The following is a 23,574-nucleotide window of genomic DNA, read 5'->3' on the forward strand; positions in this document are numbered from 1 at the left end:
CCTGCAGGCAGCCGCCAGGGGTCAGCAACGCAGGTGGGCTGCGCCGGAGCTCCATTGCATCCTTGGGGCTGGGGTTGGCAGAGACCCCGCAAACGCCACCCTGCGGGGGTTGAGCGGTGAAGTGAGACCCCCTCCCCTACCTCCGCAAAAGATGAGCTCAAATGCTGAGGAACAAAAGCACGGGGGTCAAACCGGATCCCGTAAATCCAACCCCCCTTTCCCCCCCTTCCACAACGGGGTCAGTCCATGGGACCCTGAAAGTCAACTGGAAAGGAGCGAGGGAGGGTCTTGCGGGGGATGGGATGGGATGGGATGGGATGGGATGGGATGGGATGGGATGGGATGGGATGGGATGGGATGGGATGGGATGGGAGGGGGGAGTGCTCTGTTTTGAGGGTGGCATCGCGTGGGGAGGTGACAGCACCTCGCATCTGTCACCTCCTGAAGCCGGCGGCATTGGGATACCGCCCTGCTCGCCCAGTTGTGGGCACTGCTGTCCCCGGCTGCCCCAGGGAGCGCCGTGGGGACGGCTGTGTCATCGCGTCCCAAGCGGGGACACCGGGATGAGGGACCCTGGGGACCGGGCACAGCGTGCTGCCCCTCGGGAAGGGGACCCAATGGGACGCGGAACCGTGGGGCACGGCGGTGCTGAGCCCCTATGCTGGAGCCCACGCGGTCACGCTGTGCTCCCTGTGTAACGCCAGCACAGTGCCCTCCCTGTACCCCTCGGCACGGTTGCAGTGCACCTGAAAACCCCTTCGTGAGGAGCAAGGAGCGGCGTGCAATCCTGCTCGAGCCCCAGTATGAGGTTAGGGGTGAAATCCTTGCAGTGCGGCCGCAGACAGCCCAGCCCACAGCTTGGCCAGCGGCCCCATAGCAAGGACGAGAATCAACGCATCTCAGGACAAAGCCCTACTGCCCGCCCGACAGCATGGCGGGAGCTACCTGGAGAGACCCTGGGGACCCCACTTCCAAAAAACGCATGACAAAGGCAGAGGGAGAAGGGTCGCAACCCCCCGTGGGTCACACATTCATCACCCGCAACACAAAGCGGCTCAGAAGCCCCCCAGCCCCTAGCAGGGCTTTGTCTGCGGCAGATGAAAGGCAGGGGGCTGAGCGGGGCCCCCTCCCCAGCCGGGGGCAGCCCGGGGGTCAGCGGACAGCCGATTAGTGCCGGCTCGGGGGCACCCGCAGCCACCCACAGTGAGCTTGGAGGGGGAGGGGTAAAACCCTGCAGCCCCCTTTTGGGGGAACCCATCACCATCACCACCCTTGCACTTTCCAATCGAGCACCGCTCTGCATCCTGGGACCCACTCCAGCAGCCCTCCCCCCCCCACCCCCTTCCCTCTCCCCGAGCCCTGCAGAGCCCCGCTCCCCTCCGCTCTTCGCACAATAAACAGAGGCTGAGAGGAGGAATCCGCCTTTGTTTCACTGAGCGGCCGCCATCCAACTCTTGGCGTGGGGTAGCCGACGGCTGGGACACGTCCTCTCTGTACCCCCCCATCACCAGCACAAGAAGCGAGATGGGACCCCCAGGCCGCCCCTTCGCCATCCAGATGTGCACCCCCCTTCATCCAGATGTGCAGCTCCAGCTGTTGGGGCACAGCCCCCATCGGGGCCCCTGCTGCCATCTCCGCTTTCACCACCGGCGCTGCTGCTTCCCCTCCCGCCCGGGGTTCGGAAGAGAGACAAATTGGAGCCGTCCCCTGGGCGGCTACGAAGAAAGAGGATATTCCTCTGGATCGGAAAACCGTGAGGGCCGAGGGTTGGAACTCATGGTTTTCATTAAGAGCTGCTCGAGGCGGATCGTTTCTGTTACAAAATCTCCGGGGAGAGAAACGAGTTTGGCTGAAAGGAGGAGGGGGTCGGCAGTGCCCACCACCCATCATCGCATGGCCGGGTCTCAGGGGTAGGGGGTGGGGGGGAAGGAGGGGGGCATGGAGCAGCTCCTGGTGCCACTCGGTCCCGTTACAGCACGGTGACGTCAGGAGCCGGCAGTGGTCCAGATCCCGGTGTGGGGGGAGATTTAAGGCGCATTCCAGGAGCAGCACCTGGAGGCACAGCGCTACCCCCATCATCCCCTCTTCACAACCACCCCCCCTCCCTTCCCAAAGCTGTGATCCCACTGCTCTCCCCCATAGAGGAACCCACAGCGCTACCCTCCCTCACTTACCCCCCCCTTTGCGTCACCCCAAAGGCATCTGCAGCCGCTCCCGTCTTCCCAGGGCACAGCTTTTGTTTCCCATCCACTCCTGGTAAAAACCCTGCTGCCACCACCGACACACCCAGGGAGCAGCAGCACAGCAGCCCCTTTGCCCCTTGCCCCAAAGGCTCCCAGCTTACTCGGGTTTTGCTGCTTTACTCTTGGCTTCTCCCCCAAAGAATCAGAGTGCCGAGGGCAGGATGCTCACCAGGAGGCACTCAACACCCCCACTGCCACCTAAAATCGGGACAGTTTGCCGAGTGCTCCTCATACCCCCATGCAACAAACAGCACACCCACCTCGTGGCCGAAAAGAACACCCCCTCCCCCCCCTCCCCCCCCCAATTCCATCTCATCACCCACCCCGGGGCCGTTAACACAGCATGGGGGCAACCCAGCTGGGAGCACGAGCGTCACCTCATGGCAGCGCTTGGTGTTTCCTCCCCTCTACCCCCTCCAGACCTGCACCCACAGGGGCTCCGTGCTCCGGATGCCCCGTGCTTCCCACGCAGGGATGCGCCACACGGCATCGCCCAGCACCGCCTTTGCCCCCGGCCCTTTGCGCAACGCTGGGGCTGTGGCACGGAGCTGGATCAGCGCACGCAAGCAGGGCCGGGAGGGATGGGGACAGCAATGGGGATTGGAGCTTTATTAGAAACAGGAGAGGGGAAGAGGGGTGAGGAGACGTTCCCAGGGGTCGGGACTGCACGGCACCGCCGGATTGGAGCTGTTGAGTGTTTCCATTCCATTCAACTATTCACAAATAAATACCGGGGAGGGAGCAGAGCGAGCAGAGCTGCAGGGGAGGGTGAGGGGTGCAGCACCGGGTGTGAGGTCAAAGTGAATCAAAAACAGTTATAAAAAAAGAAAAAACAACAACAACAACACCAAAAAGCCACCAGAAAACATCAAACCCAAAGGATGGGGTGCTCCCCAACATCCCGCTGCTCAGTGCACCCCCACAGCCACAGGGAGGGGGAGGGAGGGGGGGACACGGGGCAGGTACAGGGGAGCAGGGGGACACAGGGCCACGGGAAAGGCATGGGGAAGGGCAGGGGGGGCTGGAGCCGTTGTGGGGAGATGGTTGGTGGCGTGCGTCACTCCCGGATGTACACTCTGGTGCAGACAACATCATCAGCTGTCATGGTCTGCAATAAGGAGCACTGGTCACAGCCCTATTCCAAGAGCTTCTTAGCATGCACCCCATCACCGTCCAACCCCACCTTTGCCCCCCACTCACCAGGATGAGCTCCCCATCATTGGTCAGCTCTCGGGACCAGCCCGTCCGGGGTCCCTCGCCCTTCAGCAGCCGCTGCTCACACACCATCTTGTTCTCACTCTCCCACTTGGCCAAGCTCTATAGAGAAGAGAGAACAGCACTGGTTGGGGGATACAGGGGGGGGGGGGGAGAGGGGAAGCAGCCCCCAGCCCCATCAGGCACTACGATCCATCACCACCAAACAGATGGGGCCGTTTGCCCCCACAGCCTGCAGTTGCTGGACACGTGTATCACCTGGGGGCAGGGGGAAGGACTGCATGCTGGATGTGTGCACACGTTCACACACACAGCAGTGAGCGCACACACATCCACGCACACAAACGGGCGCAGCTCAGCCCACCTTGCAGGGCCGCCCGTCCACCGTTTGCTCCTCAAACTCCTCCCCGATCCTGAAGCTGATCTCAGTGGTGCGCACGGTGGTCGAGGTCTTGATGTAGAAGCTTTCACCGTCCTGCTTGATCTCCACCGCTGGCTTCGAGGCCGCAGCCACCGCGATCTTCCGCAGCATCATGTTAACGCCTGCAAGCAGGGACCGGCGTCAGAGTGACCCCTCCCCACATCCCAGACCGCCCAACCCGGTGTGTGACCCATGGAGGGGAGGTTAAGTGCCTCTCGGGACGGCGGTGACGACGACCCCCGGCTGTGTTCCAGAGCTGCGCCGAGCTACAGATGCTGCTGCTTTTCTATGGAATTGGTTGCAGATGGGGGGCATGAGGTCGTGCAAACACTCCCCCCTTTCCCCCCCTGCACTCAGGGCTCGATGCCATAAGCCCCTGCAGAGCGCACAGGGGGCACGTGGCTGCCCCCCGCCCCCCACCCCACGACTTGGCAGTGACACAGCTTGGGAGGACCCCGAGCTCTGCAGACAGCACAACATGGAAGGAGGGTGTGTGTGTGTGGGGAGGGGGGGTTGGGGGGGCGCATGAACCCCCCTCTGCACATCTGGGCCGCATCTGGTGCTCGTTACCTTCAGGCAGGGGGGAGCTGTGCGGGCTCCGGATGTGCCTGAGGGTGATGGGGAGGCGCGCGGGGTGACAGCGGGGACATGGCGCAGGGCTCCCGCCCTACATCTGGAGGCCAAGGGGGGGGGGGGGGGGGGTCTCACACCCATCATTACACCCTCACAGCCCCCCTCCCTTCTTGCTAACCACAATGCAGCTGTGGCTTTGTCCCCACTCCCCTACGGACTCATCCATCACAGCCTGAGCCCTGGGCTGTCACCCAGGCAGCCCCGCTCCCCAGGGAGCTGCTCTTTGGGGACATTGTTCCCATGGTGTGACCCTCGGGCAGCTGAAGGCAGCAGGTCGGTTCTTGGCCAGGACCCCACTGCCCCCTCCCCAATCCCATCCAGCTCCACGTGCCCCCAGGGATTGGGGGGAGGGCAGGAAGCCCCCGCAGACAGAGCAGAGCATCCCTGGAGGAGATGAAGCATCCCTAGAGGAACAAACCCTGCACCGGGGACAGATGCATCCATGTGAGGCTGTTCCCACCGTGATGCTAAAATGCAACGATTGCACCTTCCCCTGTGTGGGCATGAGGACAAAGTGTCCCCCTAAGGCAGTTAGGAGCCACGGGGGTGGCACAGTGCCTCCGGGGGGAGGGGAAGGGGTGGGTTTCACCCAGGGCCGGGGGTTGCAGGAGCCTCATGCGCTGCGTGGGAAAGGCAGAGTGCTGCGCTGTGCCCGACAGATTGATTTTCCTGATGAGGTTTCCCCGCACCACTTCACCGGCGGTGATGGAGGGGAGAGAGGGAGGAGGAGGGGGCGAAGAGGGAGTGAAATCCAAGAAAGTGATAATTATACTGAAGTATTTGTTACGTATCCCCTAACTTGGAAAATATTCCGCTCCAGCGACTCCTCGGCGGGTGGGGAGGGGTCAGGCAGAGGAGAACAGCAGGGGGGGGCCCCAGTCCTGCCCAAAACCTGGGACCCCCTTGGTGTCCCCATGCACAGATTCCAGCTGAGGACCCGCAGTGCTATGGGGGTGGGAAGTGGGGGACAAACCAAGCCCTGCAGCCCGGGGTTTTGGGGTACCACACTCCATCCCATTGGGTGCGACCAGGGTGTGGGATGTGGGGTGCTGGGGGGGGTTGTCCATGCGAAGGGGGTAATGCAGGGAGACCCCGGGGGGTGTGCAGCCCGGGGGTTACCACTGCGGTGGGGAAACTGAGGCAGGCAGAAGAGAGGCGAGGGGCTCTCAGGCTGCAGCTGAGGGGGGGGGATCCGAGCTGTGCCTCAGTTTCCTCGCGAGGAAGAGGAATGGAGCGGGCTGCGAGACGCAGGGGTAGGGAGAAGCGGGGCCGGGGAGCTCTCCCGAGCCCTGGAGGCTTTACGTGCAATCCCCGACCCGCACTGCTGGAGGGATCCGGGGGGGCGATGGGAACCGGACTCCCCCCGCTCTTCACCCATCCCGGGACTCGCACTCACCCAACGCTTTCAGCAGCTCTTCGAAGTTCTCCGAGCTCTTCATCTTCCAATTCCCGGAGAAATTGGGCATCGCGGCGAGCGGGGGGCACCGGGGAAGTGGGAAATAGTGCTAAGGAGGAGCAGGTGGTAGAAACGCACCGAGGGGCACCGGCACCTCCGCTCCGTCCGCTCCGCCGGTACCGGCACCGCCGCTCTCCAGCCCCGCAGCCGCTCAATCGGGCTCCGGCCCCGCGCCGCCGTTTTATGGCCGGGCTCACCCGCTCCGCCCCCGCCCCGGCCCCGCTGCCGGAGGAGCCCCGCGCTCCTCTCACCTGTGGGGCCGAGCACCGGGACGGCCCCGGGGAGGGGAGGGGAGGGGGGGGAACGCAGGCGGGGGTTGAGGGGTACGGGCACCCCTCCATCGTCCCCAAATCTTCCATCGTTCCCCCAAAACTTCCTTCATTCCAGAAAACCTCAATCGTTTCCCAAAACTTGCAGCATCTCCCAAAACTTCCAGAACCTCTCAAAACTTCCCACGCGCCCCCCAAAAACTGCCCTCATCGCCCCCAAAATTAGGCGCCTCCCAAACCACCTGCATCTCTCTAACCCAAGCATCTCCCCTATAATTCCCCACAAAGGATTAATCTGCCCGCTCAGCCCCGATCTGCCCTCGCCTCCCTCATGCCTGCATCCCCCCCAAACTGCCCACATCCCCCCAAAGCTTCCCACGTCCCCCCTACATCCCTGTCATCCTCCAGCTGTCCAAATCTCCCCAATACCTCTCGCCTCACCCAATCAATCTCCATCCTCTCGGTTTCTCCACACCTCCCCAAGACTTCTCACACCCCCCAAAATCTGCCTGCAGCCCCCAAACAGCCCTGGGGATGGATTATTGCCCAGCCCTGTGCCCGCTGGGTGCTTTGCATGTGCTGGTGTGTGCCAGGTGTGCACGGCTCTGTGCGCGCACACGCATGTGCGTGCAATGTGTTGCATGCATGTGTGCTTGCAGCGTTGGTGCACGTGTGCAGCTGTGCTCAGCCCCACTCCATCCGAGCCCCATGCCCAGAACAGAACCCTCTGGTCTGAGCGGGGCTGAGGAAAGTTTGCTTTGGCTGCAGGCCGGTGGAAAGCAAGATTAACTGCTAATGTGAGATTAAAGCCCTGATAGATTGGGTCTGCTCAGAGCGTGATGAATTGTTTGCTGGGGTTTCTCTCTGGTGAGATGCCTGAGGAAGGAGCTGCGTGGGGCACATTGTGCCGTGGTGCCATCCCAGCACTGCACAATAAATGATGTTTGGGTCACTGGCAGCCCTGAAACGGAGGGAGATGGATTTTGTGGGTGAAAACAGACTTCTGTGCAGTGGTGGACACCCTCAGTCGTGTCCATGCTGCCACTGTCCCCATTGTCTGCAGGAGAGCAGACTGCCCCAAGGGTCCAAGGTTTGGCACGTTTGGGGTACATAGGGCACCCAACAGCTGGAGATCTCTCTGCACAGCCCCGTGTGAACCAGCAGTAAAGCTGAGCTCATTGCTCACAGCTTGGTAATTGCCTTCCAGCTCCCTCCTGCCCATCGGGAAGATCCTGAAACCCCTCTTACTGAGAGAGCTGCCTCCCCTCCTCCTGGCCCCGGCTTCCTCGCCCCCAAATTTCTGGGCTGTGATTTTCGTAAGCCAAGCCCTGGCTTGCAGCATGCCTCTAATCCCCCGAAGAACAGGATTTGTAACAAAGGGCTGACATAACCTTACCTACAGCGTTGCCGATGCTCCGTGGGCTGCAGGACGGGAAGCATGGGGGAAAGGAACAAACCCCACACTGCACCCAACCCCATGCACCCCCAGGCAGAGCTGGAGGGGTCTGACAGGGGGTCACCACCGTCCCTTTTCATCCTCGTGTAACAGGATCTGTGTCCCCCTCTGGCACAGGGGGGATGAGTGATGCTGAACGTTTACCCCCATATTTGGAGAAAGAGTGGGAAAAAAAAAATGCCACATTTCCAGGAGAACCGGCTGCAGGGGAGCACGGGTGGGGTGCTGGCAAAGCTGCAGACCCTCACACTGAGCCCCCAGGACGCAGCTGGGCAGAACCCCCCAGGCAGCCCCACATCTGGAAGGAATTGTATGGGGAAGGGTGGATAAATCCTCTCTCCGTTCCCCTCTTCCTGGCCCACGAAACTCCGGCTGCAAACCCGCGTGGGGCCGCTTGTCCCAGGATGGCTGAGCACAGAGACAGGGATTACACTGGAGCCACAGGGCTCCCACAACCCGGCTGCACAGCTGGATGAGCCACTGGAAACAGCTGGCACTGCAATGCACCACAGCAATCCCAGCAAACTGCAGCCATCTGAGCACCACTGCAGCCCCCCCCAGTGCCCCCCATCCGCGTGGAGTGACAGCAACGATGGCCCTGAGCCCCTCACAGGGAGCACAGCGGTGGCACAGCACCCATGGGACCCCACAGTGGTCCCCACTGGAGCCCCTACCCCCATGCTGTGACCCTCCCCCTACCCCCCAGGAGCTCCATTAAGCATCTGCCGACAAGATGGGGCCGGACCGCATGGTTCTCATTTCCAGACATAAAAACTTTTTAACGGTCGGCCATTTATAACCCAGATTGTAAACTCCCACCCCATTTTAATTGCTTCCAAACGCAGCCAGACACAAAGGCACCCGGCCTCTCCAATGCCTCCTCACCTTCCTTTGTGCTTGGGGCCACAACAGCTCTGTGATGGACACACACTGCATGAGGCACACATGCACGGCTGCTTGGTAGCGTGCTGCCCGCTTGTCTTCCTCCCCCCACTGCGTAACTTGGGCATCCCTCACTGGCACAGTGAATAAAACCTCAGTGTTTAAACACAAAACGAATGGCTCCCCCTAGGATTCCCCCCCTGTCTTTGCTGTCTGGCCCAATCCTTTGCATCAGGGCCCCTCTGTCCCCTCCTAGTGACCCAGACGTCCCCAAACCCAGCAGATATTTAACGAGTGTCTCTCGCTCAGCCGCTCTCGTCACTCAGCCAAACATCTGGAGGTTGGGAAGTGTTTTATTCCGACCACGATTGTCGCTCCCACCCCTTATCCCTGCCTGGGACATGCTGAGAGCTGAGTATAACAGCATAAACACCCCAAAACACTGGAAAATGTGACGTGCATTCAGGCCTGTCTCATTCAGCTACGCATGGGGATGCACCGGCCAGGCTGGCTGCACTCCCAGGGTCTGCTCAGTACCGGCATCACCCACCAGCTGGAGCTGCAGTGATGGAGGAGGTGCACAGGGATAGCAGCCTGGGCTGGGCATGTTAGTTTTGGCTGCCCCACTCCTCATGCAGGGAAGGGAGTGAGAGCTAAGGCTCTCTCCTGCTGCCACCCCAGCAGGACTCTGGGTGGGCAGAGCCCATGGCCAAGGGAAAAGCAGCAGTGGGGGCTCAAGGGTAAGTAAGATCTAGCTGGTTTCCAGTCCGCTCTGCCCTTGGCACGGCACATCCACCAGATAGAGACAGTGCTGGTGTGTTGTTTTCATCCTGCTGTTAAGAGAGAGCACAACCTACCTTAAGCCCAGCAGCGCTGGGGTCAGGACCCCCATTTTGCTCCCCAAGCCCTTCTGCTCTTCCACTCCCAGTCTCTCTCCACGACAGGGCTCAGGTGCAGATAAGGGGTCTCCCAGCTGGGGACAGCTCTGTCCACACAGCCCATAATAAAGGGAGGAACCTTGGGCTCTGCACACTGGTCCCAACACTGCTGGAACTTTGCAGAGCCCTGGCTCATACCTGGGCATGAAGAAGAGGCGTAGGAAAGGTCAACACAAAGCAGCTGCTCGCAGGTGCTCACAGCAGTAACCCCAGGCATCAAGGGCCTGCTTGGAGCCCAGGGGGAAGGAGATCTGCTGCTCTGCACCAGGCATGGGCACCTCTCCCGTCTGTGCAGCTCTGGTCACAAAATGGGGTCACAAAAAACAATATTTAGAGCTGAGGGAGCAGCCCATGCCTGCAGTCCCACTCAACCCATTTTGGGACTTACCGTGTCGAGTCTGGCACCTGCTCCTCTACAAGCCCTTCCTCAGCCTTCTTCTGAACTGCTTTGATTTCAAACAACATCAAGATTTCACGCAGGGCCTGCAAGCTGGAGATGTGGGAAGTCCCTCCTGCTTCCCCTGTTGCTGCATACACAGCCATGCTTGGCAATTTGGAACACAGGGGGACAGACATGGTCATCGTATGCCCCACGGGTGCAGGCTGCACTGCTTCCTGTGCATTCGAGGTTAAGCATCTTCCCCAGGGCTCTGCAGCCAAAAGGAAGTGCTTGTTAATAATTTCTTTTTAATGGGCATTTTGAACATTAACATTTCACTTCAAAGCTGCTTCACGGTGGGCTGACCAGAGCAGACCGAGAACTCGGGACGCGTTCAAGAGTTCAGCAAATACACGTCGGTGTTCAGAGGTGTCTGTAAAGGACACAGCGTCCCCGGTGGCAGAGACAAACAGATGGGGACAGTGGTCCCACCCCAGCCCTCGCAGCAGCACTTGTGTAAAGAGGAAGACAGCACTCAAATCCCGTGGGGGAGCAGCTTCCAGGTGTGCAGGGACTTCCCAGCTGGCAGGACCTGCCTCAGCCTGCTTTGTGTCCCAGAACCCTGTGGCAGTCGTGGCCTCTGCTGGTCCTTGTCAGAGGTAGTTGTGAAACATGGGAAGCAACTGGCCTGAGGGCCTGAAGGATTGCTCCTTGGGTCTGGATTCTGTGCTCAGGATGAGCCTAGCTGGTATGGCTCCAGTGCTGTACCCAGAGCAGTTTCTGATCCCTCTCTGCCCATAGCTGGGCAGAACCCATCCATAAGGGTCCCCCAGCTGCCCACCTAGGAATGCTCTTCCTGGTACAGCCAGGCTTGGGTACCCCAACATCACTGGGGTCCCACAGGGCTCTGACAGCCCAGAACTGCTCTGGGACTGGACAGACCCCCAGAAGGCACAGGTGGCCCTTGCTCTCCCCACATCTCTGGTGGGGTACATAGCACAGTATAACAAAGGCAATGCAATGCTCAGAGTAGGGAGAAAGAACAGTCATAACTTGATAATGCTACTACCTCCACTACCAGTGAGCTAGAGTGCACCACAGCACTTGCTGCCTCTGCTCATCCTATTCTTCCTCCCACTGGCTCAAGGCTCTGTGACCCATGAGGACTGGGTTGGACTGTGAGGGCAGTCACTTCTGCTCAGAGTTCAGTATCAAGTGTTGCTCCCACTCTGCCTCCACGATCTTGTACAGCTCCATGGTTGTCCTGGCGTCCTCCACTGAACAATGTCCACTTTTGCCAACCTGTTGGGGACAGTGACAAAGAGTTGGAACGGCCCAGGGCACTGCTGAGAAAGAAAAAGCCCCAGTGACATTCTCAGCTGCTGGCTCTGCAGCTGAACTGCTCTTGCAAGAGGTCTTTCAGAGAAGAGACCAAGGTACAAGGCAGTGACTGACCTTGGGATTCCCCAGCCCCAGGACGGGAAATAACACACCTCTGTCCCCTACCCAAGCACAGATTGCAAACAAGCAGGGCAAACCTCCCCACAGCCCCTTCACACTGCCTGTTTGTCCCCTAGGCTCCTTAGGGACACCGGGAAATTTCTTGCCCCAGAAGTGACTTCGTAGCAGCCTCAGACCTGGATATCTTTGCGCAGCAGTTTCTTAGCGAAGTCCTTCAGGGAGACGGCCTTCTTCTCGGGGAACCCACCCTTCTGGTTCAACAAGGGGATTTTGGATGTGTCGCGGATGAGTGCTTTGGGATGGAAATACTTGAGAGCCATGAAGTCGTTGTGTACGGCGTGGCCGACCACCACCTTTCCGGAGAGGATCTTCAGGATCTGGGGAGGGAAGGAGGGAGCATTAGAACAGGCCTCAGTGCACCATGCTGCCCATTGGAGCATCCTATCCCACAGCAGAGTGGTGGTCGTGCCCAGGAACATGGGTCTACCCCGCTACCAGTGGGAATCACAGCTGAGTGCTGTGATGTAGGACTGAATGGGAGCAGCAGAGGCATGAGGTGACATCCCTTCTGCTGCAGGATGGGGACTGGGATGTGGGCAGTCCTCACCAGCATGCTCTGACCTCAGCAGTCCCCCACCCACCCACCCGAGTCAGCCCCCAAAGCCCACCAGGAGCACAGTCCCCCTTCCCTGCCCCATGGCCACACCACCCCCAACATCACACCTCCTTCTGAGCCTCCCAGAAGGGAACAGCGTTGAGCATGTGCTTCTTGCAGATGCCGCTCCAGCGGCTGCGATAGTCCACGATGGGCTCTGTGGGCCGCACGTAGCTGTCGTACAGCACATCGCCCTCATAGTTCACAATGCTACAGCGGGCCAAAGCGCTGGTTTGCCCACGAAACCCGGTGCCCACCATCTCACAGTCGATAGCCACGAACTTGCTGGGCGCTGGGGGCAGCCCGGAGGCTCGCACGGGGCCCTGCGTCCCTTTTTTTGCTCCCTGCGTCCCTTTGGCGCCCGTTTCTTGCGTGATGCTGCGAGCTGAGGGCTCCCTGCCGCCGGAGGACCCGGGGGGATCTTTCCCTTCGTGCTCCTCCCGCTCCCCGCCGTCCACCTTCATCTTCCTCTTCCTGCTGCGCTTCTTTGGGCGGCCTCCTCCGGGCTGCGGGGCCGCCTGGCGCTCTTTCTGCCCGAGCGCACGTTTCCGTTCCAAATACCGTCGCCTTAAGAAGTTCCTATGCTTACGGTTCCCGGCCGGGACGCGACGGGCGGGCTCGACGACCCCAAAGGTGACGTTGAGGATGAGGTCTGACATGCTGAAGCCGGCAGCGCGCAACGCTCCCCTCCCAACCAACGGAAGCAGAAACTGCCGGCAACGGAAGAGCGTCTGCAACTACGCGCATGCGCGCCACCTGCACGCAGCCCGTGCGCCTGCGCAGTGGGGTGATGGCAAAACTGCGCATGCTCTCTGGACTCCCAGCGGCCGGTTACGCATGCGCGGCGGGAACGCGGAGGGGCCGGGCGGTGAGTGGCGCATGGGGCCGCTCTGGCCCGCGGGAGGGGCGTCTCTATGGCCCTGGAGTACCTGGGTGGGGGGTTTGGCTTATCTCATGACATCGCGACCCTGTTGTGTCACGGATCTGTGATGTCACGGGTGCAGGTAAAGAGCTGTGGCTATGAATGGTGTCACGGCCCTGTGGCATGGCACTGAAGGATGTTGTGGCTCTTTGAGGTCATGGACAGGCAGGGGGTTGGCATCCCTGGATGATGTCATACCCCCAGAGTAGGGGTCTCTGAGTGACATCACACCTTCAGGTGACATCACAGCGTGACATCACAGCCATGGCAGGTGCTCCCTGTCCCCCCCTGCACTGGGAACAGCAGCGAGCAGCAAACATCGTCCGCCTCCTGTCACTTTACCGACCCCTCCTTGACTCCTACATCATTGTGAGTGTCCCCAGCGTGTCCTCCATGTCCCCAGCATGTCCCCAGACCCGTGTCCAGCAACTCTCACTCCCCACAGGACTTCTTCACTGAGGGGCTGTGGGCAAAGCTCCCACCAACCTGGCAGACAGCCCTAGAAGTGGCAGACCCCCCGCAGCTGGCAGCCATGCTGCTGGGGACTGGGGGCATGGTGGGGCAGGGCACGGTGTGGCCACTCTCCCTGCTGGCCTTCACCACTGCTGTCCGTGTTCTCTCCTTCCCCCGTGGGCAGCTGGGGGATGCCCCACGCCCGCCCTGCCAAAGCCCCCACTTACACCCACTTCTGCGCCGTCACGTCAAGCCCAAGAAGCAGCATGAGATCTGGCGCCTGGGCAAGGTGGGTGTCCCAGTTTTCCCCCCTGGTGTCACCTCACAGCTTCTCTGTCAACCCACGGTCCCCTCTCCTCACAGGTATTGCAGCGGCTGAGCCAGGCCACCGGCTGTGAACGTGTGGTGGACGTGGGTGCGGGGCAGGTAGGAAGGGGCTGCTGTGAGGTGATCCTCAGGGATGTCTCCCGCACAAGCACGTCTCCTTATCCTCCTGTCCCCCCCCAGGGCCATCTCTCCCGTTTCCTGGCCTTCAGTCTTGGCTTGTCCGTCACTGCTGTGGAGGGTGACGGCCGCCTGGTCAGCCTGGCAGAGCACTTTGACCAGGAGTTGCTGCGGGAGCTGGGGAAAGCCCGGGCACGGGGTGACAGTAGGAGGCTGCCACCTTCCCAACACCACCCAAACGCAGCTCAAGACACTACAGATCCTGCATCCCTTTGTCCCCGATGCCCTCAACACGTGGCTGGCTGGCTGGACCCTCAGGCACCTGGGCAAGAGTTCCTGCTTGCCCCCACTCCAGGGCCAGCCCTCGCTGCCAGGAACCCACTGGCATGGCCTGTGAACAGCGAGCAGGTACTGCTGACTGGGCTTCATGCCTGCGGGGACCTCAGCGTGGCCCTCCTGCGTCACTTTGCCTGCAGCCCCCAGGTGGCTGCTGTCACTTCAGCAGCTTGCTGTTATATGAAACTCTCCACGTGCCCTGAGCCAACTGCTTCCAACCTTCCGGGCTACCCACTGAGCGCCTGGGTGGCTGGGCTGCCAGGTCACACGCTGTCCTACCGGGCTCGTGAGGCTGCATGCCACGCAGTGGAGGAATACACAGAGCGGCTGCACAGGGACAGCGAATGCTTGCGCATTCATTGCTACCGTGCTGTGCTGGAGACCCTCATCCAGGCAGCTGATCCCAGCAAAAAGCACCTGGGAGTGCAGACAGTGAAGAAAGCCCACATGCTCAGCTTCCCCGAGTGCGTATGGGGTCGCTTCCCCTTCGATCCCCTCCTGGCATCTTCCTTGGGCACTTGTGGGACTGGCATGGCTTTATCCCATAGGTACGCCCGGCTGGGGCTGTCCCTTGTGGGGCTGGACTCAGCTGCTGTGCCTCTGGATTCAGAGTCAGTGTGCGCCATGCTGTGTCAGCAGCACAAGGTGGTTGCCTTCTTCAGCCTGGTGCTGCTGTTGGCCCCACTGGTGGAGACCCTCATCCTGCTTGATCGCCTACTGTACCTGCGGGAGCAAGGTGGGTGCTGCCGGGGTGGGGGAGCTGCGGGGAGCTGCAGGTGCCAACCCTCCCTCTGTCCACAGGTTTCCAATGTGCCCTCGTGCCCCTCTTCAACCCCCGGTTCTCCCCACGCAACCTGGTGCTGGTGGCTGCACGGGTGCCACTGGATGCAGTGCTATCAGGCCTGGACAAGGACATCCGTGAGGACGAAGACATGGTGAGGGGTGGAGGTGGGCAGGGGCAGGGCTGAGCCCAGTCGCTGGCTATGAGGCACGAGCTACAATAAAACCTGCTTTTACACAGCACGAGGCTTGGACTGAGTGAGCAGGAGGGGAGGAGGCATAGCAGGATAGTCTGCATCCTGTCAGCGTGACCCAGAGCTGCCAAAAAGCATCACAGCCATGAAAAATAAAGGGGTATCTTTATTGCAAGCTGCTGCCATTGGAGCACAGAACACAGCTTCAGGCCAGGTTTCACGTAGGATTTAGTACCAGTAGGACTTCTTGGCCCTACGTGTCTCCACAATCCCCATGGCGTCCATGATCTCCTCCTCAAAGGTCTTCAGGGATGGCGTGTAGGTTTTATCCAGTGCATCATCTACCGATGTGTCCTTAGGGCCGTCTGGGGGTGGAGGGGACGGAGCTGAGCCTCCAAGCACCTTCTGGACGCAGCAGCTCACAGCCATCCCCCATCCCCTCACCGATCCACTGCTCAGGAACGATGCCATCCCGGCGCTGTCGCAGAGGGAGGGGGATGATACGGCCGGTGCGTAGCGAGACACGGACACGCTCACCTTCCTCTGTGTACCTCCAGTCTACCTCTGTTGGCTTCCTGGTGGGCACAGGATGTGAGAGGGTCAGCACTGAAGCCAGCAGAGGGCTCCCCAGCTCCCCATGCAAATTACCGGTCCTCAGGGTCCACCAAGGAGATCTGGTTGAGCAGCAGTGGAGCCTCGCTGGCAATGTAGGTGCTGCTGTACTTGGCATTCCTATTGATATAGCGGTAATGCTGCGGGACAGGGCAGGGTTACGGCTGCTCTGCGCCCATTGGGATGCATCTGGGGTCACCTCCACGCTGGATACTCACCGTGTTCAGCCCTTCCACCACCACCCAGTTACGGGCGCGTACAACTTGGGTGACCATCGCCTGCTTCCCCGCATCCTTCCCGGTCAGCACCTGGACCTGCACAGGGTTGGAGGGAAGGTAGGGGTTCAGCGGGGCTTCCCCCATTCACTTACCCCGGCCTTTGTGCCGTGTGCTCACCGTATCACCGCGGAACACCTTCCAATCCTCCCTGCTGATGGGTTCCACGAAGATCTTCTTGCGGCGTAGGCCCGGGGGATTCCGGATGCGTTCGGCTACGGTGCCGGGCCGCCAGGTGCCGTGCCGGTAATTCTTGGGCAGCTTAGGCCGTGCTGCCAGGCTCAGAAGAGCCGATAAGCGCATGGTGCCGGGGCTGAGGGCACCGGACGGGGGTCGAACCCGCAGCGCTGCCCTCCCCACCACGCCCCCCCCTCCGTCCGTCTGTCCGTCCGCCCCTCCCTCCCTTCCCGCCCACACCGCAGCGCCCGCCGGGAGTTGCGCCTCTCTCCCCGCCTCTGGCGCGGTGCATCCCGGGAACAGCCGCGATTGGGTGGAAGAACCACGTGGGATACCGCGCGGGGCACGCCGGGAGTTGTAGTTCCAGCTGCCTCTCACGGCCCCCATTGCCCCATAATAGGTCCTGGACAGAGAAGCTCGAGTGCAGCAGCAGCGGGCAGGGCGGCTGCGAGCCCAGCTCCGTCTATGGTGCATTTTCTACTACAGCTCCAGCCCCACGGCTGCCCAGGAGTCAAGGCAGCAGCCCAGGGCTCCCATTGCCTCCCTTCAGTTTTTTCCCCTCTTCCAGTTCACCTCCATTCCAATTTGCATTTCCTTCAGGACTCTTGCTGGCACCAAGAACACAAAACGACCCGAAGGGGCCCACAGCAGGAACGGGGCCCACAACCCCAGCGGGAAATGCAGGCAGAAGCACTTTAAAAAGGCATGAATCGCTTTTATTTCAAATCAACTGATCAGCCCCCTAGAAATCACTAATACAAAGCATGCGCCCCACGACAGCAGGGCCAGGAGATGCAGGTCGGTTCAGGGGTTCTCATTACTGGGTTTCTCTTCATTTCTTTTTTTTTTTTTTTTTTTTTTTTTTTTTTTTTTTTTTAAATTTCATTTTCTGTTTGTTTCTCGTTTCCGGAGCCGTGGACGTGATGAGGGCGAGATGGGGCAACACCCTGGGAGCCCAGCAGGGAAGGGACAGCGGGAGATCAGCTCGCCAGGGAGGCCACTACAGGCTGCAATGGTCAAGAAGAGACACGGTGATGGACCCCATGGCACCGGGACTCCCACCCTGCTGCCAGGGCTGCTCCCCAGTGCCCACATGGGTAGAAGGGAGCCTGCATTTTGGGGACTGGGATCACCCCGTTCACTGCCCTCACCTCTCCTTGTGGTCTCTGACCTCCTCCGCCTTATCCTTGCCCTCCTGCTTGGCTTCATTGGCGTCTGGCACGCTGGCAGCATCACTGTTCTTCTCCTTCTCCCCTTCGGCTGGGTTGGGCTTCGGCTCCTCCTTGGGGGCCTCTTCGTTGTCTATCTTCTTCTCTGCTTCCTGCCCCTCCATCTCCTTGGTGCGCTTGGGGGAGTCCTGGGTAGGGAGAGACAGGCTCAGCCCAGGCTCAGCCCAGCCCCAGTGCCCCCAGCCATGTCTCCATCCCCTTCCTACCTCCAAAGCATCTTCTGCTTTCCTCTTGATCCCGGCTTTTTCGTTCTTCTCCTTGGATTGCTCGTCAATCACTAGCTTCCCCTCTTCATCGCTGCTGCCTTCTGCGTTGCCCTTCTTCTCCCCATCACCCTCTGGCTCTTGCTCTGGCTCAGCATCCTCAGAGCAGGTCTTCTTCTGGGTGGGCTGGCAATGGACATGGGGGGCTTAGAGGGGTGGGAACAGGACACCCAGAGAGCAGGGCAGGAGGTGGCCACAGAGGGATGTCACCTACCTGGTACCCGGAGGCTTTGACAGTTGGGTTGTGCTCTATTTCCCACAAACCTTCACTGAACCCTTTCCTTTTGTTGGGTTTCCCAAACTTCTCCTTGCATTCTTCATAGGGGAAGAGGTCTTTGGGCCCCAGGAATGCCCTGCTCAGGGGGAAGCAATGAATAACAGCAGCTGTGGAGGGCCTCCTGGCATCACAGCACCCACAGAGACCCAGACCACAGAGAGTGGGTCCCATCTATGACCCCACTGACCCCATCCCCCACATGCACCACGGCTCCACTCACGTTTCATGGGTCCCAAAGAAGAAGACTTGGTATTTGTTGGAGGAGGATTTTACTGCAGCTTCTGGCATCTCGTCGATCTGTACGACATGGAGAAAGGGGTGAGGGCTGGGGAGGGCACAGTGACGGGACATCACCCACCGCTTAGAACACGGGTATATGGGCCATTGTGTGCCACCTTTTGGCCTTATTCCTCAGGAATTCACCCAGCAGCCAGCAGCACCAGGGGCAAAAAACAGCAGATAACACAAAGGTTATGGCAGCCTTGGGCTGGACGGGCACTCCACTGCACCTGGATCCAGCCTGAGCATCACACAGCCTGATGTGAAGCTGCATCCCTGTGGCAGCACTGCGGGCACCGGAGGGGACAGCGAGAAGCGGTCGCTGTAAGCTCTTGTCTAGACTGGCTCAGACACATTTAGCTCAGCAAAATCGTGGCTGCACGCAGGAGGAACAGCTCCAACCCAGCTCTTGTGGCAGCGGCCAAAACACCCCAGCTCGCCTGGAGCTCTGCGAGCCCCCAACTCGGCGAGCAGCCAGCACAGCCCCGCCAGCAGGTGCCAATTCACCAAGCGTGAATATTCCCAGTGCACCATGCGGGAGCGGAGCGCAAAGTGGCTCTGGCAGCTTTTTATAGAGTCTAAAAATAACCCCGGCTTGAGCCAGCACGAGAGCAGCCATAAATTCCCAAGGAAGCCTCAAAGGGAGGTGGAAGGAGAGAAGTAGGGTGGGGGGTCTCGAAGCGGAGAAGGGTGGCAGGGTGAGATTGCTGGCTCCAGTGCAGCGTCCCGCTGACGGCATGCTGCTGACTCATGGCACGACCTTTGCCAGACATCAGTGCTGAGCCTCAGTTTCCCCAGGTGCCATGTTGGTGTGGGGATGGAGACATGGCTGGGGGCACTGGGGCTGGGCTGAGCCTGGGCTGAGCCTATCTCTCCCTACCCAGGACTCCCCCAAGCGCACCAAGGAGATGGAGGGGCAGGAAGCAGAGAAGAAGATAGACAACGAAGAGAGAAGAAGATAGACAACGAAGAGAGAAGAAGATAGACAACGAAGAGAGAAGAAGATAGACAACGGGGCTGCCAGTGGGTTGGTTTTTTGTTGTTTCCTTCCTCCTGGCACATCTCAGACGTGGCCCTGGAGCAACTTGCAACACTCAATGCCAGAGCTGGCAGAGGGGGTTCTGTTGGAAATATCCTGAGAAGTCCAAGAGCTGAGGCACAGAGCTGCACTGGGTGACAGTGCTGGCACAGCCCTGGGCTGGGGGTGCCCAGGAGGGATGGGATGTCTCCATCCAGCACTCCTGGCTGCAAGGACACATTCCATGTGTGGGAGCCCTCTGTTCCCAGCTCCATTTTACAAACAAAGCAGAGAAATTGGGGCAGGGATGGAGTGAGCGGCTCCTGACAGCGCAGAGCTTGGCCTCACACCATGGTGCTGGACCCTCGCCCACAATGCTGATGGGGCAGAGGAGAAAATCTGATTCAGAGGGCAGCTGGCCAGCCTGCCCAGCCCCACGCTGCAGGACACTCAGACACAGACCACGTTTCCACAGGTCTCTCCTCAGCAGTGGCACCAAAAGCCCCATCAGCTCCAAGGGGAGTGGGTCCAGGCGAGGACCCATCTATTCCCCACTCCTGTGGGAATATCCCGGTTCTGCCACCCCAATGGCTTCAACTTTTCCCATTCAAAAGGGCCCTTTACAGGTTTACTTCACCCTGCTGAGGATAACAAGGTACAGATACAGCTCTGGTGGGGCCACAATGCCTTGCAAGCGGGACCAGATATTTTTAAACCCTCCATCCCTGAAGAGAGGCTGTGCACGTGGTGCTGAGCATGGCGGCTCAGCCCCCAGAGTTCACTCTGTGGGACATCCCCCAGCAGGGACAGGGACCCTATTGTCCCAGAGCCCTGTGGTACACAGTGGCCACATCCATGTACCAGGATCCGTCCTTGGCCAAGGTCGTGGCTGAGCAAAGCAGCACAATGCAGCCCATAGCAGGGACCCCATGGATTTCTGGACACTGTGTAGGTAACCAGAAAGGGCGTGGATTCACATCGAGGTGGGACCCAACGGGTGGCAGCCTCTTATCTGCCTTTTTTCACCCAACCCTCCCAAAACATCTCTACTCACAGCAGCGGGTGGGGAAGAAGCAGGGGCAGGGAGATAAGGGGGTGTCGTCAAGATAGCCAGACTGGGTGCCAACAGCACAGGCGGGTGCTGGGCCTGTCGGGAAACCCTTCACCATTTGGAGCCCAGACGGTGCTCTGCCATAGCACCAATGTCTGTTTGTCCATCTCAGTCTGCTATAAGTCAGGACGGGGTGCCATGGTGTCACCAGCCTGTTCTATGCACAGGAACCCAGGGGGGGCCCAAAACAAGGGGGTGGGACAGGAGGGACAGCTCTGGAGAACAGCTGGGGCAGGACAAGCACGTACCCCACACGGACTCTGCACTGAACCTTGGCACCTGGACTTTGTAACCGGTGCCTGGAGCCTGGGACAACACATGCAGAGACCCAGCAGTCGCTGGTTTCTGCCTCAGTTTCCCCAGTGATGGAAACAGGATTGTGACTAGGGTGAGGAAGGGGGGATTAACCAGTCAAGACCACAGGGAGGCAGTGCTCATGCATCCCATGTCCTAAGAGACACTGCTGCATCTCAGTGGCACGACGCCAGGCACAGCCCCACAGGTTTCTCTTGTCCCCCTGGGGCAGTCTCAGCTCCTGCTGCCAGCACAGGAGGGCCTCATCCAAGCACACACAGCCCCCACCCACACCCAATACCCAGTGACGGGAGCAGGGCCCTGGGGCAGCATCTGACCCGAGCAACTGACAATAATGGCCTGCGAGCAAGAAAGGTGCTGGGAAGGACCCTGTAGGAAGAGCATAAGGGTGGGCCCTTTGTCCTTACTGCTGGTACCACCTCCCAGCTGTAGTGCTTTAGTTTCCCCTCCAATGCAGCCTCTCCATACAGGCCACACTGAGAGCTTTCTGCATATGGGTGTCAATGGAACACGCTCGGTGCTTGCAGCACTTATATTTCAGGGGGCAGCCCCCAAAGCATGCAGTAGGCAAAAAAAACCAGCCCCAGCACCTCTCCTTTCCCCAGGGAGGGGAAGGAGCTGCCACCTCCCGGCCACACCTGCTTCATATTCCGGGAGCCGGAAAACAAAAAACCCCAGCGAGTGGCTGGAGGGGACGGGAGCGTCTCCATTAGTCATGGCTCTGCCCACGCTGCCAGGGCAAGTGATGGGGTCAGGAAGGACAGGGGATTCAGTCCTGCAGAGGGGCCGGTGTGGGCCCCAGGGCTGTGTCCCCATAAGACCAGGCCGAGAGCAGCCATGGAGGCTGAAACCCAAGTGACCGCCTTGGCCTGTGCTAATTTGGGCTGCAGGAGTCCGGCCTGGTGTGAGGCTGCAGAAAGGCCTTGGCTTGGTGATGTGAGCTCCAAGCCCTGTGTGATGTCCTCACGGATCCCCCTGGTCCTCCTCCCCCACAGGGCTGGAGCAGACAGGGCCCATGCAGGCTGCCCCTCCTCCCCATGGCCGCTTTGGCTGCGTGCTGCCAGGCCGCTGGCTGACTGAGTGCCTCTCCCCGTAGACTGGCCAACAAAACCACCATAAACCGACCCAAAGTTGGCTGGGGGGAGGGAACCCATGCCGTTCTGAGCCCCACAACAAGAAGCCACAGCCTGGAGGGGGGATGGGGGGGGAGCAGCAAGGAAGCAGTGCTGGGGGCCCAAGGCTGGATCCAGGCCTGGGGGGAGGAGTGAAGGTGGAAAGCTGTAGGATGGGCTCCCCTCGGCGCTGCTTCCCCCAAATAAAGGGGCAGAGTGGTACCGGTTAGGGGGGGGAGCCCACAAGTAAGGCCGTGAAACTTCGCCACCCCCCCGACCCCCACAAAAGGCCCCGGGGTCACGCAACGGTGGGGGGGGGGGGTGGAGGGGCCACGTGGAGAACCTCCGCGCACACCTGCGGCCATAGGGGGAATGGAGGGGAGGGGGGGAGAGCGGCTGGAGGGTGGCTGCTCCCGAGAGGAATGGGGGAATGAAACAGAGGGGATGGAACGGGGCAGAATGGGATCGGGCAGAACGCGGGGATAGGATCGAGTGGAACGAAAAGAGGGTCAGGCAAAATGGAAGAGGGGAAAGAAAAAAAAAAAAAAAAAAAAAAAAGACAACAGAAAGAATAAAATAGAATGAAATGAAATCCTAAAATAACGTAGGTCCCCTGCCCTCCCCTCCCCGCCCCCGCTTACCCGGGCGGGCCAGTGGGGGTAGCCCTTCATCTTGGCGAAGACGAGGTCCCCGCACTTGTACTCCTTCTGCCGGTGGGAGCGGGACATGATGGCTGCGGGCCGCGGGGGGGCCCGGCGTGAAGTTTGGGAGCGGGAAGGCGGCGGGAGGAAAAAAAAAAACACACACACACACACAAAAAAAAAAGGGGGGGGGGGGGTTGAAAGGGAGAGAGAGAGAGAGAAAGAAGGAGGGAGAGCAGCGCACGGAGGGAGGTGCGGGCGGCCCCCACCGCAACGCGGTGCGGGGGGGGGGGGGGGGCGGCCCCGGCCCGATCTGGGAGCGGCGCGGTACGGCGGCCCCGGCCCCGTGCGGTTGTTTGGGTTTGAATTCAATCGCGCCCTTCCCCCCCCACCCCCGCATAACCCCCCCCCCCCCCCCCCCGCGGCAGCAGCGCGGTGGATGCGCTCGGCGATCGGCCTGGCGCGCGCTGGGTTGCGCATGCGCGGAGGTGAGGCGCTACCACCGGTGGGGGGAGGGAGGGGAGTAGATGGTGGTGGTGCGGTAGAGACGGGAACCCAAATAAATTTAAAAGATTCGGAATGTGTTTCCGTGTCGCTAAATCACCCCATTGGTGAGAAAGCACTGGGTTGGCACCGTGGCCAGCCAAGGCAGCGCCATAGAACTGAATGGGATAATAAGGACGGGCCCCGACCGCCACGGCTACCCACAGGCCCCCGTGAGCCGCGCAGGCCCCGCGCGGTGCATGCTGGGAGCTGCAGTCCCGTTCGGCGCTGCGCTGTGAGCCCTGGCAAGGCGACTGGCGCGGGGCATGCTGGGAGCTGTAGGCCGGCGTTGAGCACGCGGCTCCGCCACCATTTGTGGGCGCTTTGTGGCCGCGCAGAAGCAGTCAGGGCTCGTTCAAGCGGTAGCGCGGAGCGCTCCGTCCGCCAGCTTCTCTCTGTGCACCCTTCCCGCACCTCCCAACCCCATCGCGGTCTCCCTTGGTGCCGCGAATGCTTCTGGGCCTTTCCCCGCCGCCATGTCAGCGTCCTTCTCTCCGCCGCGCGGCGCCTCCCGTGGTGCACGCCGGGAGCGGTGGTCCCCGCGGGCGGCTAGCGGACTGCGTTTCCCGTGAGGCTTTGTGGTGA

General features: G+C 60.5%; 5 protein-coding genes across 8 annotated transcripts; 1 reads left to right on the forward strand and 4 right to left on the reverse strand.

Annotated features, from left to right (window-relative positions):
• Window positions 1-2,829: 2,829 nt before the first annotated feature.
• On the reverse strand, window positions 2,830-6,119 carry CRABP2 (cellular retinoic acid binding protein 2). Its single transcript, XM_052702988.1, has 4 exons — window positions 5,909-6,119; window positions 3,823-4,001; window positions 3,444-3,560; window positions 2,830-3,351 (listed from the first exon to the last, which is right to left on the reverse strand). The coding sequence occupies exons 1-4, from the start codon at window positions 5,976-5,978 to the stop codon at window positions 3,301-3,303; spliced, it is 417 nt and encodes a 138-aa protein (XP_052558948.1). The 5' UTR covers window positions 5,979-6,119; the 3' UTR covers window positions 2,830-3,300.
• Window positions 6,120-8,910: 2,791 nt separating this feature from the next.
• ISG20L2 (interferon stimulated exonuclease gene 20 like 2) lies at window positions 8,911-12,755 on the reverse strand. Of its 2 annotated transcripts, XR_008210979.1 has the most exons (4): window positions 12,077-12,755; window positions 11,530-11,730; window positions 9,902-11,194; window positions 8,911-9,810 (listed from the first exon to the last, which is right to left on the reverse strand). XR_008210979.1 is itself a non-coding variant. In XM_052702963.1 (3 exons), exons 1-3 carry the CDS (start codon window positions 12,665-12,667, stop codon window positions 11,081-11,083), a joined length of 906 nt encoding a protein of 301 aa, XP_052558923.1. In that variant the 5' UTR covers window positions 12,668-12,755; the 3' UTR covers window positions 8,911-11,080. The 2 variants fall into 2 exon arrangements, 1 of the variants encoding a protein (XP_052558923.1); XM_052702963.1 differs by having other exon boundaries at window positions 8,911-11,194.
• A 66-nt stretch (window positions 12,756-12,821) lies between these two features.
• METTL25B (methyltransferase like 25B) lies at window positions 12,822-15,183 on the forward strand. Of its 3 annotated transcripts, none has more exons than XM_052702967.1 (7): window positions 12,822-12,876; window positions 13,168-13,299; window positions 13,376-13,672; window positions 13,747-13,809; window positions 13,891-14,627; window positions 14,712-14,899; window positions 14,965-15,183. In XM_052702967.1, the coding sequence occupies exons 2-7, from the start codon at window positions 13,195-13,197 to the stop codon at window positions 15,129-15,131; spliced, it is 1,557 nt and encodes a 518-aa protein (XP_052558927.1). In that variant the 5' UTR covers window positions 12,822-12,876; window positions 13,168-13,194; the 3' UTR covers window positions 15,132-15,183. The 3 variants fall into 3 exon arrangements, with proteins under 3 accessions (XP_052558927.1, XP_052558926.1, XP_052558925.1); XM_052702966.1 differs by lacking the exon at window positions 12,822-12,876 and adding an exon at window positions 12,891-13,012; XM_052702965.1 differs by lacking the exon at window positions 12,822-12,876 and adding an exon at window positions 12,891-13,012 and having other exon boundaries at window positions 13,891-14,899.
• A 100-nt stretch (window positions 15,184-15,283) lies between these two features.
• On the reverse strand, window positions 15,284-16,675 carry MRPL24 (mitochondrial ribosomal protein L24). The gene is made up of 5 exons (XM_052702968.1): window positions 16,145-16,675; window positions 15,968-16,063; window positions 15,786-15,889; window positions 15,582-15,712; window positions 15,284-15,502 (listed from the first exon to the last, which is right to left on the reverse strand). The coding sequence occupies exons 1-5, from the start codon at window positions 16,673-16,675 to the stop codon at window positions 15,366-15,368; spliced, it is 999 nt and encodes a 332-aa protein (XP_052558928.1). The 3' UTR covers window positions 15,284-15,365.
• Window positions 16,676-16,895: 220 nt separating this feature from the next.
• HDGF (heparin binding growth factor) lies at window positions 16,896-22,721 on the reverse strand. Its single transcript, XM_052702977.1, has 6 exons — window positions 22,447-22,721; window positions 18,191-18,267; window positions 17,908-18,046; window positions 17,637-17,819; window positions 17,353-17,558; window positions 16,896-17,208 (listed from the first exon to the last, which is right to left on the reverse strand). The coding sequence occupies exons 1-6, from the start codon at window positions 22,531-22,533 to the stop codon at window positions 17,202-17,204; spliced, it is 699 nt and encodes a 232-aa protein (XP_052558937.1). The 5' UTR covers window positions 22,534-22,721; the 3' UTR covers window positions 16,896-17,201.
• Window positions 22,722-23,574: the final 853 nt, after the last annotated feature.

The sequence above is a fragment of the Tympanuchus pallidicinctus genome, unplaced genomic scaffold (assembly GCF_026119805.1).
Source record: "Tympanuchus pallidicinctus isolate F22 unplaced genomic scaffold, pur_lepc_1.0 scaffold48, whole genome shotgun sequence".
Classification (NCBI taxonomy): domain Eukaryota; kingdom Metazoa; phylum Chordata; class Aves; order Galliformes; family Phasianidae; genus Tympanuchus; species Tympanuchus pallidicinctus.